At 42.3% G+C, this 15328-nt stretch overlaps 1 protein-coding gene across 1 annotated transcript in view; it reads right to left on the bottom strand.

The window, feature by feature from the left end:
- The window catches only part of LOC145341249 (uncharacterized), a 326614-nt gene that overhangs the window by 117589 nt on the left and 193697 nt on the right, over positions 1-15328 (bottom strand). The window contains exons 80-84 of the mRNA XM_080186176.1: positions 11989-12110; positions 6661-6879; positions 3767-3994; positions 1543-1662; positions 743-954 (exon numbers count right to left, since the gene is read on the bottom strand). Coding sequence (XP_080042302.1) covers positions 743-954; positions 1543-1662; positions 3767-3994; positions 6661-6879; positions 11989-12110 — 901 coding nt within the window. The remainder of the gene's footprint in view (positions 1-742; positions 955-1542; positions 1663-3766; positions 3995-6660; positions 6880-11988; positions 12111-15328) is intronic.

Genomic DNA, 15328 nt, shown 5'->3' with positions numbered 1-15328 from the left:
TCCCCTTTGGTCATCTGGAGTAATTTTTCTGAGCAGATGCTCATTTTAACTAACTCTGCATGACAGAAACTCAGCCGAGGTGAGGTGGGATGAGCAGGAAAGATTAAAATGAAGCTGGGGACTCATTCACTCCCTTTCCACTGTGATCTGACTGAACATATTTTTAAAGAATTTGGATTGAGGGCCAGGAAGATAAGTTTACATGTGGACCAGGAGTATCACAAATGCAAGATGCCTGTAATTTTGCGATTTGTGCTGGCGACAGGTAAGATTTCTTGTTGTCAACGTGCACTCTAACATCAGCATCAAAGGGCACCTCGTCAGGAATATCAGCATTAGACATAGAATAAAGAATGAGGATGAGAATGAAGATTTATTCTGTTTATTCTGTTCACCATGTGCCGGTGAACTTTTAAACAGAGCAGTGATTTTCCTTCTATTGCCAGTGGAATTATAAACTAATTCCAAATACCTATAATTCATTATAAGCAACACAAATAGAAACACTTCTTACTATTTTACTGGGTTTCTAACAATTAGGAGCCAGGAAAAATATTTTCCAACTGCAGCTTTCTGGTACAGGCAGTCCTCGACTTTACAGCTTATACTGAACGGCACCCAAATTGACACCCTATTTCGACTTTACAATGCTGATTTTGAATTTACAATGCCACAACAGCAAACAGTTGGGCCAGGGTTCTCCCATCCCCCTGTGAATTTCTGATATCCCCCCACAAATTACCTTTGTTCCTGTTGATCCTTCTGCCGCCAATGCTACAAAGCTCGTTGCCTGTGATGTTCTATTTTCTCCAGCTCTTAGGGTTCGGCCCTGTAAGCTGAATGTCACAGTATCATTTTCATCTTTCACATTTAACAGAGTGAATTCTCCCAGACCATTGAAAGTATATTTTACATTATCCAGCGTCACGACATGAGGATCTCCAAAGAAAAAACCTGGTAATTTGAAAAAAATTGCTTCATAAAACTTTTATTTAAGTGAAAATGCAAACATTTGGCAGAAAATTTAACTATCTTTGTTGCCTGTGAATGGAGCCAGCATACAGCTGAAATAAAGGGATTCAATTTCCTGTTTGATACCTTCCCATTTTAACATCACTGGCTTCGGGATGGAGGTAAAGCCTGTTACACTCAGAAAGAATTCTTCTATACAAATAAATATCCTCAAAGTTCTATGAAGGCAATAGGATCTAAGTTACATTTAAAATGGGGTCCAAGTGAGAACACCAATTTCCCAATAGGCTGTTAGGATCAGGATTTGATGGTTAAGATTAAGTACTTTGCTTACAGTCTGCTTAAACATACAATTAAATTCAAATGTGCACATTGTTGTTTGATAAGTTCTGAACTCTTTGAAATCTCTTTTATTATGAAACAAGGTCATTCTTTTCACCTAGGTAAATTCTTCAAATATGCATACTATGAAAATAAAAATGGTAAATTCAGGCAGATGACAAACAGGTGGAAAGTTTTTGCTGAAAGGAAAAATGTATCCAAAGTGATCGGATTTTTTAAATGAACTACCTATCCGTGGAGGGATGTATCCAAAGCAAAAGTCCAGGGGTCTCTTCAATCGGAAAAGATAACAGTAATAATCATCGCCAGAGTCTCTGCAACAGTCATTATATGGTTCAACTTCCATTTCTAAACAATATCAGAAAAAAATAATACAACAAAGGTAAATGATTGTGATGAACAAGAAATGTGTTCTTAGAATAATCCCTGCATTCCCTGGCTCATTTATATTTATAGATGTGGTCCTTGTAAGAAAGGAGAGTTTTTCCTAAAAAGGCTGCCTTATTCTAAGCAAAACACCAACAATAATACCATTGACTTGTTTTCACAGTCATATCCATAGATGGCTGGATATGTTCATCTGAAATGATAAAAAAATACTGACAATGGAACAGTCGATACTTAGTTCCACACCCCCTACTAATTGTAAATGATTCCCTAAGCAAACTCTGCATCATCTCAGGGATATCTTTTTACTGGCCAATTTCTTGTCAGACTGTAGCATAATCCATGAAAATGGATAGATCTAGGTTGGGGTTGTGGAAATTAAAAGTTAAAAAACTTAAAGCCTCATCCTAACCCATCTTGAGCCTACCCACTTCCAATTTAGATAGAGGCAGGATTGAGGAAGGGGGAGGCAGGATTGAGGAAGGGTAGGTGGCTGTGCAGGCGAAAAGCTCATTTAAATATTTTAATTAAATAGTGTCACTCAGATTTTATCTCCATTAAGCCTTAACATCAGCCATTGGGTTTCTAAGGCCTTAAGAAACTTAATGGCTAAAGGAGGTGAGAACTGCTAGAAATTATATTATCCAGTTCAAATATTGGCCCCAATATTTGCAGGGAAGTTGGAAAGAACATGATTTTTAGATATTGTTTCCCTGGCAGAATGATTGTCTGGCTGGTTTTTGGATGTTTAGGTTTGCACGAGTAGACCACAAACGAGAAAAGAGGAGGGAGGAAGAGAAATCACTCCACATTTCCAGCAATGCTTGTGGGCCAGAAGGAGCAAGAATGTTTGTCCAAGTCCACCACAATCTGTTAATCACTCTGACAATTGGACTTGGCACTGTTCATGAGCAGATTCTTCACCAAACTCGTTGACCTTTAACTTACTTCTCCAGAGGTCTTGTGATAATGTCCCTATCTCAAGGTCAGAAGCTCCACATTCAGGTCCCTGTTAGGACTAATTGGCTATAGAAGAAGCATTCATAACATGCTTCAATGGACTCAGAAAAACCCCCGGAATCCTTCCACTATTTCCACATTATTCTCCAAAAAGGAAAACAAAAAGTGCATGAAGACATGCTTAAAAAAAACCCATGGGTGAAACTTTCCCGTATTTTTTCAAAGTGTTGGGCTCTGACTGAAAACTGGCATATATCTCTCCAGCCACACAGCCAATGGGGGAATGGCATCTTAAAGGGCACCCCAATCAGCACAGAACTGAACAGCCGCCAGCTGCCACCACGCCATATATACAAATTAGGACACTCTTCACCAGCATCAGGAGCTCTTCTCACCCCCACCAGCACAACAAAAGTGATAGGGTCCTCTCACATCCCCTATAACACCAGCATCAGCACCCCCTCCTACCCAATCCTACCCACCCCTTCTCCCCCTTCACAGATATCAGGGTGACTCCTACTCATCGCCAACCCCTTTGCTGGCATCAGGGTGACCCCCTGCATACACGCAGGGCAGGGTAGGTGTAGGAGGATGTGGCGGCGTGGGCTCGTTGGGCCGAAGGGCCTGTTTCCCGTGCTGGGTTGTTCTTTGTTCTTTGTTCTTTGTTATTTCTACCCCAATGGCACAAGTGACAGGACTCATCCCCCCACTCTCTACAATGCCCTGGCTCCAGTGCTGAACTCCTTCACAACAGAATTATTTGCCTTACCAGCTAATACCATCAAAAAGCACTTATTTACCAATGTGCTTCTCATCAATGGTTAGCCATTAGATGTGCAATTGTGTCTTTGCCTACATATGCTGTGTTAGTGAGCCTACCCCTCTACTCACCTGATGAAGGAGCAGCGCTCCAAAAGCTCGTGATTCCAAATAAACCTGTTGGACTTTAACCTTTTGTTGTGAGACTTCTTTCTGTGCCTAATAATGGTTAGTTTGGGCACCACAAGAACCACTTACCTCCTGACCTCGTCACAGAATTGATTGAAATAAACACACAAGTGAGTAATTTAAAACAATTCAGAAAACAGGAGGCTACTTTTCTTACCTCTGTATTGCTTTTGCAGATTTGGCAAAACCTGGTTCCAAAAATTGTTCAACTGCTGTCTGTAATAAAAGTATCCCCTCCACCACCAAAACCACCAGTTGTAGTAAGTCCAAGGTGTTGGGAGGAATCTTTCTTGTTCACCATAGATTAAACCGCCCCTCTGTGAATAGTAACATCTCACTCCAGAACCTCCCCGCCCGAATCTGCTTTGCATTGTGAGATAGAAAACTGGGAAAAGAAGTAATTGTTTACTACATTTAATTTGCACTCAATTGTTCAATCTCCTGACTTGTCTATCTTTTACCCAACATAAAGTTCACTTACAAAATACCGTTGCACATAATTTAAGTCTGATTTATCTAATAATTCAGGCATCACTAATTGACATCGGTTCCTGGTTCCTCACTGTTCCAAGTTTATAATTCTCAACCTAATATTTAAATCCCTTCAGGGTCTTGTTCTCCCTCTCCATCATGGCACACTCATCTTATTTCCATTTCATCCCGAACTTATATTTCTCTGACTTGGGTCCCTATCATTCAGATTACCATTGATGGCATTAACACTGCCTGGGAACTTCCTGTCCAAACCCTTCTGTCATTGCAACTTTCACACCTTTAAAGTCTCAGTAAAATATTCACTTTTATTACCCTTCCTAATTTCTACCTTCCCCTTTTTATGAACTACTTCGGAATTTATTTCAACTTCAGACAATGCATTCAATGGAAGCTACTGTTCTGATTTCTCACTCCAAACCCAGATTAGTTAGTAATGGACTCCAATGCCTACAGACACAGTAAGAAACTAATTTACTTCACTGCAGTCTGCTCAGAGATAGCTATTTGATTGCAGCAAAATATCATCTAGCAAATACCACCACCTGGAACTTCCCCTCCAAACCATTCACCATGCCAATTTAGACAGCACCCCACCCTAACCCTAACCTTCTCAAGGGCAATTAGGGTAAATTATCCCTCAATGTACCCAAAAAGGCGCCAGAGTTTGGCGACTAAGGATTTTCGCGGTTACTTCACTGAAGTGCTAATGTAAGTCTATTTGTGACACTAATGAATAAACATTAAACTTGAAACTTTCAACTGAACGCCCATCCATAGCCTTTTTTTGAAAGAGTTCCAATTTTCCACCACGCTTTATGTGAAATGGTGGTTCCTGCTTTCATTGCTAAATGGCCTAATTCAATATTGGATTGGGTCCTCATGTTCTGGATGCCCCCACCAGATGAAATAGTTTCTCCATATCTACTTTTAGAAATCCATTTATAATTTTTAAATACCTCAAGTAGATCATTCCTCAACATCCTTATAGGGATAAAGCCATGTTTACACAACTATTCTCAAAACCTAATCCTTTAAACTTGGGTTTCATTTTGCTGAATCTGTGCTTTATTCTCACCAAGTCCAATAATATCCTTGTAGTATCCAAAAACGAAGTGAAAACTCTCACTACACAAGGTTAAAGTCCAACAGGTTTATTTGGTAGCAAACGCCATTACCTTTTGGAGCGCTGCTCCGTCACTCAACTGACGAAGGAGCAGCTCTCTGAAAGCTAGTGGCATTTATTACCAAATAAACCTGTTGGACTTTAACCTGGTGTTTTGTGACTTCTTACTGTGTTTACCCCAGTCAAACGCCAGCATATCCACATCCAAAAATGAACACAGTGCTTCAAATGATGTTGCACCAAGGTTGTGCCCAGTAGGGCACTACTTCCTCCCTTTTATAGTTGAGCCTTCATTCCTTTGACCTTTTTATTATGTTCTGTATCTGAGCACTAGCTTTGAGGGATTTGTTACCAGGGAGACCAAGATCCCCTTCAAGCTGTGTGACCAAATTTGGAGGCTAATGTGCATGTCATGCTCAGGTCATCCCCTTTAAAATAGCATAAATCACACAGTTGCATAAAAACTTACAGGTTCAGTAAATGAACAGGCCATGCTCAACAAAAGAAAAATATTGAGCACTATTAATAAACACTGAAACCTTTTTGTTACTCCAAGTTCTTAGTCTCCTGCTATTAATGAAAAATTAATTTTGTCTTTCTTGGGTCCAAAGTGGATGCTATCACATTTTCTCACAGTGAACTCTCCTGTCATTGTTTCATTGATCTGTCTTTGTCCCTTTGTAATTTTCTTTTCCTATCTACATATCCTATTTGCGTCTCTGAACTTCACCTGCAAACTTGCACGCACAATTCTCTGTATCTTCACTCAAGTCATTAATAGAAAGACCCTGATACGGATACAGAACTCTAGGGAATACTACTTGTCATGTCCCACCAATCAAGATACATGTCCCTTATTCCTGCTCCCTATAATGGTTCTCCATAGTTACATTTGTCAGACTGTAATTTTGTCTCTGGGCTATTTTCACCACAAAAGTCATTTTTACTTGGACATGTTTCGAGACTGATTTGCTCATGTGCAAATGTGCAATCCTTAAACCTCTATTTTCAAATAGTTAGAGGAATAATTCATTTGAGTAGGGATAATTCATTGTGCAGGTTGTGCTAGTAGCTACCTGCCCCCAGGAAACTGAGCTAAGTCTAGCAGCGCTATATGAACAAATTTCCCCAATATATCCCTTTTAAAAAATCTATTTTTCAGTAGTACTTTATCAAATGTATTTATTTTTCCTATATAAGTAGCTCTCTACCACTTTCGTAAGGGCAATTGTAGATGGGCAACAACTGCTGGCCTTGACAGCGTCGTCCACATCCCATGAAAAATAATTTAAAGGCTCACCACACTGAATAGCAAAATTTTTGGAACACTCTGAAGTGACTTGAACAAAAAAAACCATCATATTAGATTTTAAGTGCTTAGCAATGTTCAATATTTCTAATATTATTATTTTTGATACCACAGTTATCATTACCTTGAGGTTCTTTCACATCAAATCCATAACTGTTTATGTTGTCTCCCAGTATAAAGGCACGATCAAATATAGCCTGCCAAAATGAGCAGGGACAAGGGGGAGTGTAGATGCTCCAGAATGGTGCAGGTTCTCTTACATACCAATCAATGCATTTTTGTCTTGGGTTTCTTGTATATTGATTGTTTCTTTCCAAGCGGTAAGCCCAACGTCCCTTTTTGCCTATAATTAATTTAAAATTACAGAAATTCAACAAAAAGCACAACGATCAAAAAGAAAATAACATTCAACTGACTGATGATAATACATATTAATCGTATTTTCATTATCATAGAGTCTCTACAGTGCAGAAGGATGCCATTCGGCCCATCAAGACTGCACCAACCACAATCCTACAAAGGCCCTCTCCCCATCACCCTATGCATTTACCCTTGCTAGTCCCCCGACACTAAGGGGCAATTTAGTGTGGCCAATCCACCTAACCCGCACATCTTTGGACTATGGGAGGAAGCCGGAGAACCCAGAGGAAATCCATGCAGACAGAGGGAGAATGTGCAAACTCCACACAGACAGTGACCCAAGCCTGGAATCAAATCTGAATCCCTGGCCCTGTGAAACAGCAGTGTTAACCACTGTGCCATCATGCAACCCAGATTAAAGATCTGAAGTTTAAAAATTTGAAATAGACATGGAGTCCTGTCACCTGATACTGAATCATTTAATGAGCCAGAATTTGATAGCAAATTAATAGAATATTAAGGCAGAAAAGTGCAATTAATGTGTACAAAATCTGATAATTTGTGCTGACAAAAAGATGCACTATGAATTGTGAAACATCATAAATAACTTGATGAGATGATGGCACAGTGATAATGTTCCTGGATTAGTTATCCAAAGGCCCAAGATAATCTCAGCAGGCCTGACAGCATCTGTGGGGAGAGAATAAAGCCAATGGCCGGAATTTTTGCCGGCATGCCTGCTCCAATTCCAAGGATGGGCGAGGCTTGGAGAATGGGATTCTTCATTGTCCTCAGGCAGGATCATACGAACCTTGGGCCAGTAAAATTCCGCCCATATGTTTCAAGTCTAGATGATCCTTCGTCAGAGATGCTGTTAGACCTGCTGGGATTTTCCAGCATTTTCTGTTTTTGTTTCAGATTCCAGCATCTGTAGTAATTTGCTTTTATCTTGGCCCAAGATAATGCTCTGGTAAAATTAGTTCAAATCTCAGCATGGGCATATGGTGGAATTTTACATCAGTTAATTAAAAATCAGGAATATGAAGATAGTCAGCAATGGTGACCATGAAACTATCATTGATTGTCACAAAAACCTATCTGGTTCACTAATTAATGTCCTTTAGGAAAGGTCCTACAGCAATGAAATCTGAAATTACCTAACCAATCGTTCAGTTCAAGGCCAATTAGGGATGGCTACAAATGTTAGACTTGATGGCGACACCTAAGTTAGCCTTGCAAATACCAGAACTTGCTGTCAGTTGCCTCATGAACTTCAAGAAATTGTTACATTTACATTGTAAATATATATCAAGTTTGCCACAAAAATTTAGGCCTGTTATTTAATGGCATTTTTAAAATTCATATATGGAATGTGGGCATCACTGGCTTGTCCAGCATTTATTGCTCATCCCTAGTTGACATTGAGAAGGTGATGGTAAGCTGCCTTCTTCAATCGCTGCAGTTCGTGACGCTTAGGTACACCTGACAACTCCAGATTCAAATCCAACAGGTTTATTTGGAATCACAAGCTTTCAGAGCGCTGCTCCTTTATCATGACAACCATTGACACCACAAACCACCAGCTCAACGTGGAGAGGATCTCCAAGAAGATTGTGCATGTTGACACAGACATCAACTTACCTGATGAAGGAGCAATGCTCTGAAAGCTCGTGATTCCAAATAAACTTGTTAGACTTTAACCTGATGTTGTGAGACTTCTTACTGTAGATACACCCACAGTGCTGTTTGGAAGGGAATTTCAGGATTTTGACCCAACAACTGTGATAGAACAGCAATATATTTCCAAATTGGGAAGGTGAATGACTTGGAGAGGTGATGGTGTTCCCAGATATCTGTTGCTCTTGCCCTTCTAGATGGTAGCAGTTGTGGGTTTGGAAGGTTCTGCCTAAGGAACCTTGGCGAGTTCCTGCAGTACATCTTGTACATGGTGCACACGGCTTCCACAGTTCGTCGATGCTGGAGAGATTGAATGTTTGTGAAAAGTAATCAATCAGGTTCTTTTGTCCTGGATGGTTTCAAGCTTCTTGACTGTTGTTGGAGCTGTACTCATCCAGGCAAGTAGACAGCATTCCATTATATTCCTGACTTGTGTCTTGTAGATTGTGGACAGGCTCTGGGGAGTCAGGAGAAGGGTTATTCATCACAGGATTCCTAGGCTTTGACCTGTTCTGGTAGCCACAGTATTTACACGGCTAGACCAATTCAGTTTCTGTTCAATGGTAACCGCCAGGAGATTCAGCGATAGTAATACCATTGAATGTCAATGGGCAATGGTTAGATCATCTATTGTTGGAATTGATCATTGCTTGGCACTTGTGTGGCATTCATGTTACTTGCCACTTGTCAACCCCCAGCCTGGATATTGTCCAGATCTTGCTGTATCTGAGGAGATGTGAAATAGGCTGAATACTGTGCAGTCTGTGAACATCCCCACTTCCGACCTTATGATGAAAGGAAGGTCGTTGATGAAGCAGCTGAAGATGGCTGTACCTAGGATGCTACCCTGAGGAACTCCTGTGGTAATGTCCTGGAGCTAAGATGATTGACCTCCAATCACCACAAACATCTTCCTTTGTTCTAGGTATGACTCCAACCAGTGGAGGATTTTCCCCTTGATTCTCATTGGCTCCAGTGTTGCTAGAGATCCTTGATGCCATACTTGGTCAAATGATGCCTTGCTGTCAAAGGTAGTCCCTCTTTCCTCACCTCTGGCAATGAGCTCTTTTGTCCATATTTGAACAAAGGTTGTAATGAGGTCAGGAGCTGAATGACCTTGGTCGAATCCAAACTGAGCATACATGAGCTAGTTGTTGCTGTCTTAGTGCCACTTGCGAATACTGTTGATAACTCCTTCCATCAATTTAGTGATGATATAGTTAGACAGCTGGGTTGGATTTGTCCTACTTCTAATGTACAGGACAGACATGGGCAATTTTCCACGTTGCCGGGTAGATGCCTGTGTTGTATCTGTACTGAAAAAGCTTGGCTAGGGACGTGGCATGTTCTGAAGCACGAGTCTTCAGTGCTCTTGCTGGAATATTGTCGGTATCCAGCACCTTCAATCATTTCTTGATATCACATGGGATGAATCAAATTGGCTGAAGATTGACTTCTGCGATGCTGGGAAGCTCTGGAGGATACCAAAATGGATCATCCATTCAGCAGTTCTGGCTGAAGATTATTGCGAATAGTTGAGCATAGTTTTTTATATAGATGCGTTGGGCTCCTCTATTATTGAAAATGGGGATATTTATGGAGCCTCCTCCTCCAGTGAGTTGTTTAATTGACCTCCACCATTCACAGCTGGATGTGGCAGACTGCAGAGCTTAAATCGAGTCCATTGGCAGTGAGATCACTTAGCTCTGTTTATTACATGTTGCTTATGCCGCTTGACATGCAAGTAGTCCTGTTTCGTAGCTTCACCAGGTTGACAACTCATATTTAGGTATGTCTGATGCTGCTCCCAGCATGCCATCCTGCATTCGCCATTGAACCAGGGTTGATCCCCTGGTTTGGCGGTTATGGTAGAGTGGGTGATATAGCAGGCCATAAGGCTACAGATTGTGGTTGAGTACAATTTTGCTGCTGCTGATGGCCCATAGTGCCTCATGGATACCTAGTTTTGACTTGCTAGATCTGTTCAAAGTCTTTTCCATTTAGCAAGGTGGTAATTTCACACAACACAGTGGAAAGTGTCCTCTACACTCATGTCTACAAGGGTTGTGCAGTGGTCACTTCTACTGATACTGTCATGAACAGATGCATCTGTGACGGGCAGGTTGGTGAGGATGAGGTCAAGTATATTTTTCCCTCTTGTAGGTTCCCTCACCACTGGCCGCAATCCCAGTTTAGCAGTTATGTCCTTTAAGATCTGGCCAGCTCAACCCGTGGTGGTACTACCAAGCCACTCTTGATGATCGACACTGAAGTCGATCATTAAGGGGGGGAGGGGTGGGGAGTGTGTGGTGATACGTGGTAATCAGCAGGAGGTTCCTTTGCCCATGTTTGACGTCATGGGTCCAGAATCAATGTTCAGGGCTCCCAGGACATCACCGTTGCACATCATGCTGTCTGGGAACTATGGGCACTAACAAAATAACACATTTTCAATGGCCTTCTATGTAAAAACACCACTGGGAATCCATTGGGAATCCTTGAAACATAGACATGGGTGCACCCACTTGGCTGTGTGGAGCAGTGGCTTCCAGTTCAGACAGAGGTGGGAGGGGTTCCCTTGTGACTAGCACAAGATGGATTCCCATTTTAGGCAGCACCACAAAGTCCAAGCAATGTGAATTGCAGTGGTAACACCTGCAGAGATCCCCTGATTGGAGCTGCTGCTTGTTACTGTTAATGGGGCCTGGGATGAATGTCAGCAGTCAACCAGAGAGCTTGTCCAGCAGACAGATAACAGGGCAACTGTGGTGACATCAATGGGATTTGGAGTTGACCTCATAAACAACCCCTCAGGATTGTTAAGGTGGACAGAGGGGATTTGAGGGATCTAAGCCCCAAGCCAGTACCAAGCCCCGGATGCATGATCCCCAAATTGGCACTGTCCCCTGAAAACATTGCACCCATGCAAGCTCCCCACCCCACCCCGTACCATGGTCATGGCTAAGGGCAGAACTCCCCGCCGCACTCTGGAGGTTGTTGCTCTGTGTTACTTACCTTCTCACGCACGTTTCGCACTGCTGGCCAGGTCTTATATAGAGCAGCTGCACCTCTCACTGGCATGACATCTCACCAGCGAGGTGATTAACATAAATGAGGGGGATGATTGCTTGCCAAACTCACTCATTATATTGAAATTCATTCAAATACATGCAAATAGATGTCTCACCCATTTCGGGCACAGAGCTATTCATGCGCAGAATAACTGGCTGGTAAGATCAGAACTGGTGTGAAACCAGGTTTGTTTCCAAATTTTAGCCCCGCACACAACGTTATCATCTTGCCATGCCGATCGATGGGCGGGATGATGTTGTAAGATTGCAGCCTTAAAATTTCTTCAGCAAGATTGCCCCCATGGATTTTGTCATATTTCAATACTGCTAGAAATATCACCAACCTGTTTTAAATCCTGGGTATTGATCTGGGTGGTAGATTATGTAAGGTGACACATAAAATCTGGTGTTAGGGTCATTGAAGGCTGGAAATGTATTTGAAAAATCACTTGAGTCTTTAGATGCACTGTAAATGAAAAAAAAGTGAAATAGTATCAACTTACAACATAATGAATGAAACAAATTCAACACTGGTACCTGAGCCAAGCAGAGAATGCATACTGCAACAATGAAAAAGTTCCAGATAAATAATTAATCATGGTGAAAGGTTCAAATATCAAGTTACAAATCTGAACTAACAAGAGATTCCAGCTACTGCTTTATTTTGTCCCAGTACTAATACAGTTGTGGAATACATTCCCAGGCAGCCATTCATCAAATATGTTTAATTAAGGAATGTTAAGGATTAACAAATCTAAGGAAAACAGGTGGAGTTGAGATTGATAAAAGATCCACAGGCCTGCAGCACCAAGTGTCTTTAGCTGTTGCTCAGAAATATTGCATTCTGCTGTATAAAGAACAAAGAACAAAGAGCAAAGAAAATTACAGCACATGAACAGGCCCTTTGGCCCTCCATGCCTGCACCGACCATACTGCCCGACTTAACTAAAACCCCTACCCTTCTGAGAACCATATTCCTCTATTCCCATCCTATTTATGTACTTGTCAAGATGCCCTTTAAAAGTCACTACCGTATCTGCTTCCACTACCTCCCCTGGCAACGAGTTCCAGGCAACCATTACTCTCTGTGTAAAAAATCTGCCTTGTACATCTCCTTTAAACCTTGCCCCTCGCACCTTAAACCTATGCCCCTTAGTAACTGACTCTTCCACCCTGGGAAAAAGCTTCTGACTATCCACTTGTCCATGCCTCTCATAATCTTGTATCAGGTCTCCCCACACCCCACTTCTTGCCTTCAAACAACCGCACAATCTCAAATAGACCATTGTCTGCAGCAAACTACCCAGCCTTCAGGCGAACAGTGACCACGGCACCACACAACCCTGCCACAGCAACCTCTGCAAAACATGCCAGATCATCAACACAGATACCATCATCTCATGTGAGAACACCATCCACCAGGTACATGGTATATACACTTACAACTTGGCCAACGCTGTCTACTTGATAAGCTGCAGGAAAGGATATCCCGAGGCATGGTACATTAGGGAGACATGCAGATGTTATGATAACGGATGAATGAACACCGCTCGACAATCACCAGGCAAGTGTGTTCTCTTCTTGTTGGGAAACACTTCAGCGATCACGGGCGTTTGGCCTCTGATCTTCGGGTAAGCATTCTCCAAGGCGGCCTTCACAACACATGACAATGCAAAGTTGCTGAGCAGAGAGTGATAGCCAAGTTCCACACACATGAGGACAAGCCTCAACCAGGATCTTGGGTTCATGTCACGCTATATGTAACTTGCCTGGGCTTGCAAAAACTCACTAACTGTCCTGGCTGGAGACATTACACATCTCTTCAACCTGTGCTTAACCCTCTCTCCACTTACATTGTCTATACCTTTGAGACTTGACTGCCTGTGAGGACTCGCATTCCAGCCATTATTTTGAGTTTGAGTTTGAGTAAATTGAGTTTGTGGGTTTTCTGCTCTGTTTGTGAACTGAAATCCCACTCACCTGATGAAGAAGCGTTGCTCCAAAAGCTAGTGGCTTTTGCTACCAAATAAATCTGTTGGACTTTAACCCGGTGTTGTGAGACTTCTTACTGTGTTTACCCCAGTCCAACACCGGCATTTCCACATCATACCTCCCCTGTAGCCAATGAGCATATAAAGATTTCTCTCAAGGCCCTAGCAATTTCCTCCCTTGCCTCTCTCAGTATTCTGGCATATATCCCATCAGGCCCTGGGGACTTCGGTGCAGAGGGACCTCGGGGTCCTTGTGCATGAGTCGCAAAAACCCAGCTTGCAGGTGTAGCAGGTGGTCAGGAAGGCGAATGGGATGCTGGCCTTCATAGCAAGGGGGATTGAATATAAAAGTAGGGAGGTCTTGCTGCAGCTGTATAGGGCATTGGTGAGGCCGCAGCTGGAGTACTGTGTGCAGTTTTGGGCGCCGCACCTGCGCAAGGATATTTTGGCCTTGGAGGGAGTGCAGAGGAGGTTTACTAGGCTGATACTGGAGTTGAGGGGGTTGAGCTATGAGGAGAGGCTGAATAAACTGGGCTTGTACTCATTAGAGTTTAGAAGAATGAGGGGAGATCTCATTGAGACTTATAAGATGATGAATGGGATGGATAGGATAGAGGTGGAGAGACTCTTCCCGCTCAAAAAAGACAGTAGGACTAGGGGGCACAGCCTCAAGATAAAAGGGGGGCGGTTTAGAACGGAGTTGAGGAGGAACTTCTTCACTCAAAGGGTGGTGAATCTCTGGAATTCTCTGCCCGTTGAAGTGGTGGAGGCTGCCTCGCTAAATATTTTTAAGACGCGGGTTGATGGGTTTTTGATAAGAGAGGGGATTAAGGGTTATGGGGAGAAAGCGGGAAAGTGGAACTGAGCAGCGACAGATCAGCCATGATCTTATTGAATGGCGGGGCAGGCTCGAAGGGCTGGATGGCCTACTCCTGCTCCTATTTCTTATGTTCTTAAAATACCTTAATATTTCTCAATCACCCCAATACCTCCTTTTTGATCTCAACATGACTCAAACTATCTACACATCCTCTTCCAGACTCATCATCCACCAAGTCCTTTTCTTTAGTGAATACAGGTGCAAAGTATTCATTTAATACCCCACTTATTTCCTCTGGCTCCACACATAGATTCCCTCTCCCTGGCTACCCTCTTGCTCTTTACATATGTATAAAAAGCCTTGGGATTTTCCTTAATCCTGCTGGCCTAAGTGTGTTCATGAACCCTTTTAGCCCTTCTTACTCCTTGTTTAAGTTTCTTTCTACTTTCCTTGTATTCCACAGTTGCTTCGTGTGCTCTCAGCCTCCTAACTTTGACAAATGCTTCCTTTTTCTCTTTGACTAGGCTCATAAATTCACTCATTATGCAAGGTTCCCAAAACTTGCCATACTTATCCTTCAACCTTACAGGAATATGGCAGTCCTGAATCCTTATCAACTTATACTTGAAAGCCTCCCACATGCCAGATGTTGATTTGCCCTCAAACATCTGCCCCTAATGCCTAATATTGTTGTAATTAACGTTCCCCCAATTTAGCACCTTAACTTGAGGACTATACTTATCTTTATCCATCAGTACCTTAAAGCTTACTGAATTGTGGTCACTGTTCCCAAACTGCTCCTCTACTGAAACATCAACCACCTGGCCAGGCTCATTCCCCAATACCAGATCCAGTATGGCCCTTTCTCTAGTT

This window comes from Carcharhinus amblyrhynchos, chromosome 3 (genome assembly GCF_965287045.1).
Source record: "Carcharhinus amblyrhynchos chromosome 3, sCarAmb.v2.hapA, whole genome shotgun sequence".
NCBI classification, from domain to species: Eukaryota; Metazoa; Chordata; class Chondrichthyes; order Carcharhiniformes; family Carcharhinidae; genus Carcharhinus; species Carcharhinus amblyrhynchos.
This window is presented reverse-complemented; position numbering and strand designations above follow the sequence as displayed.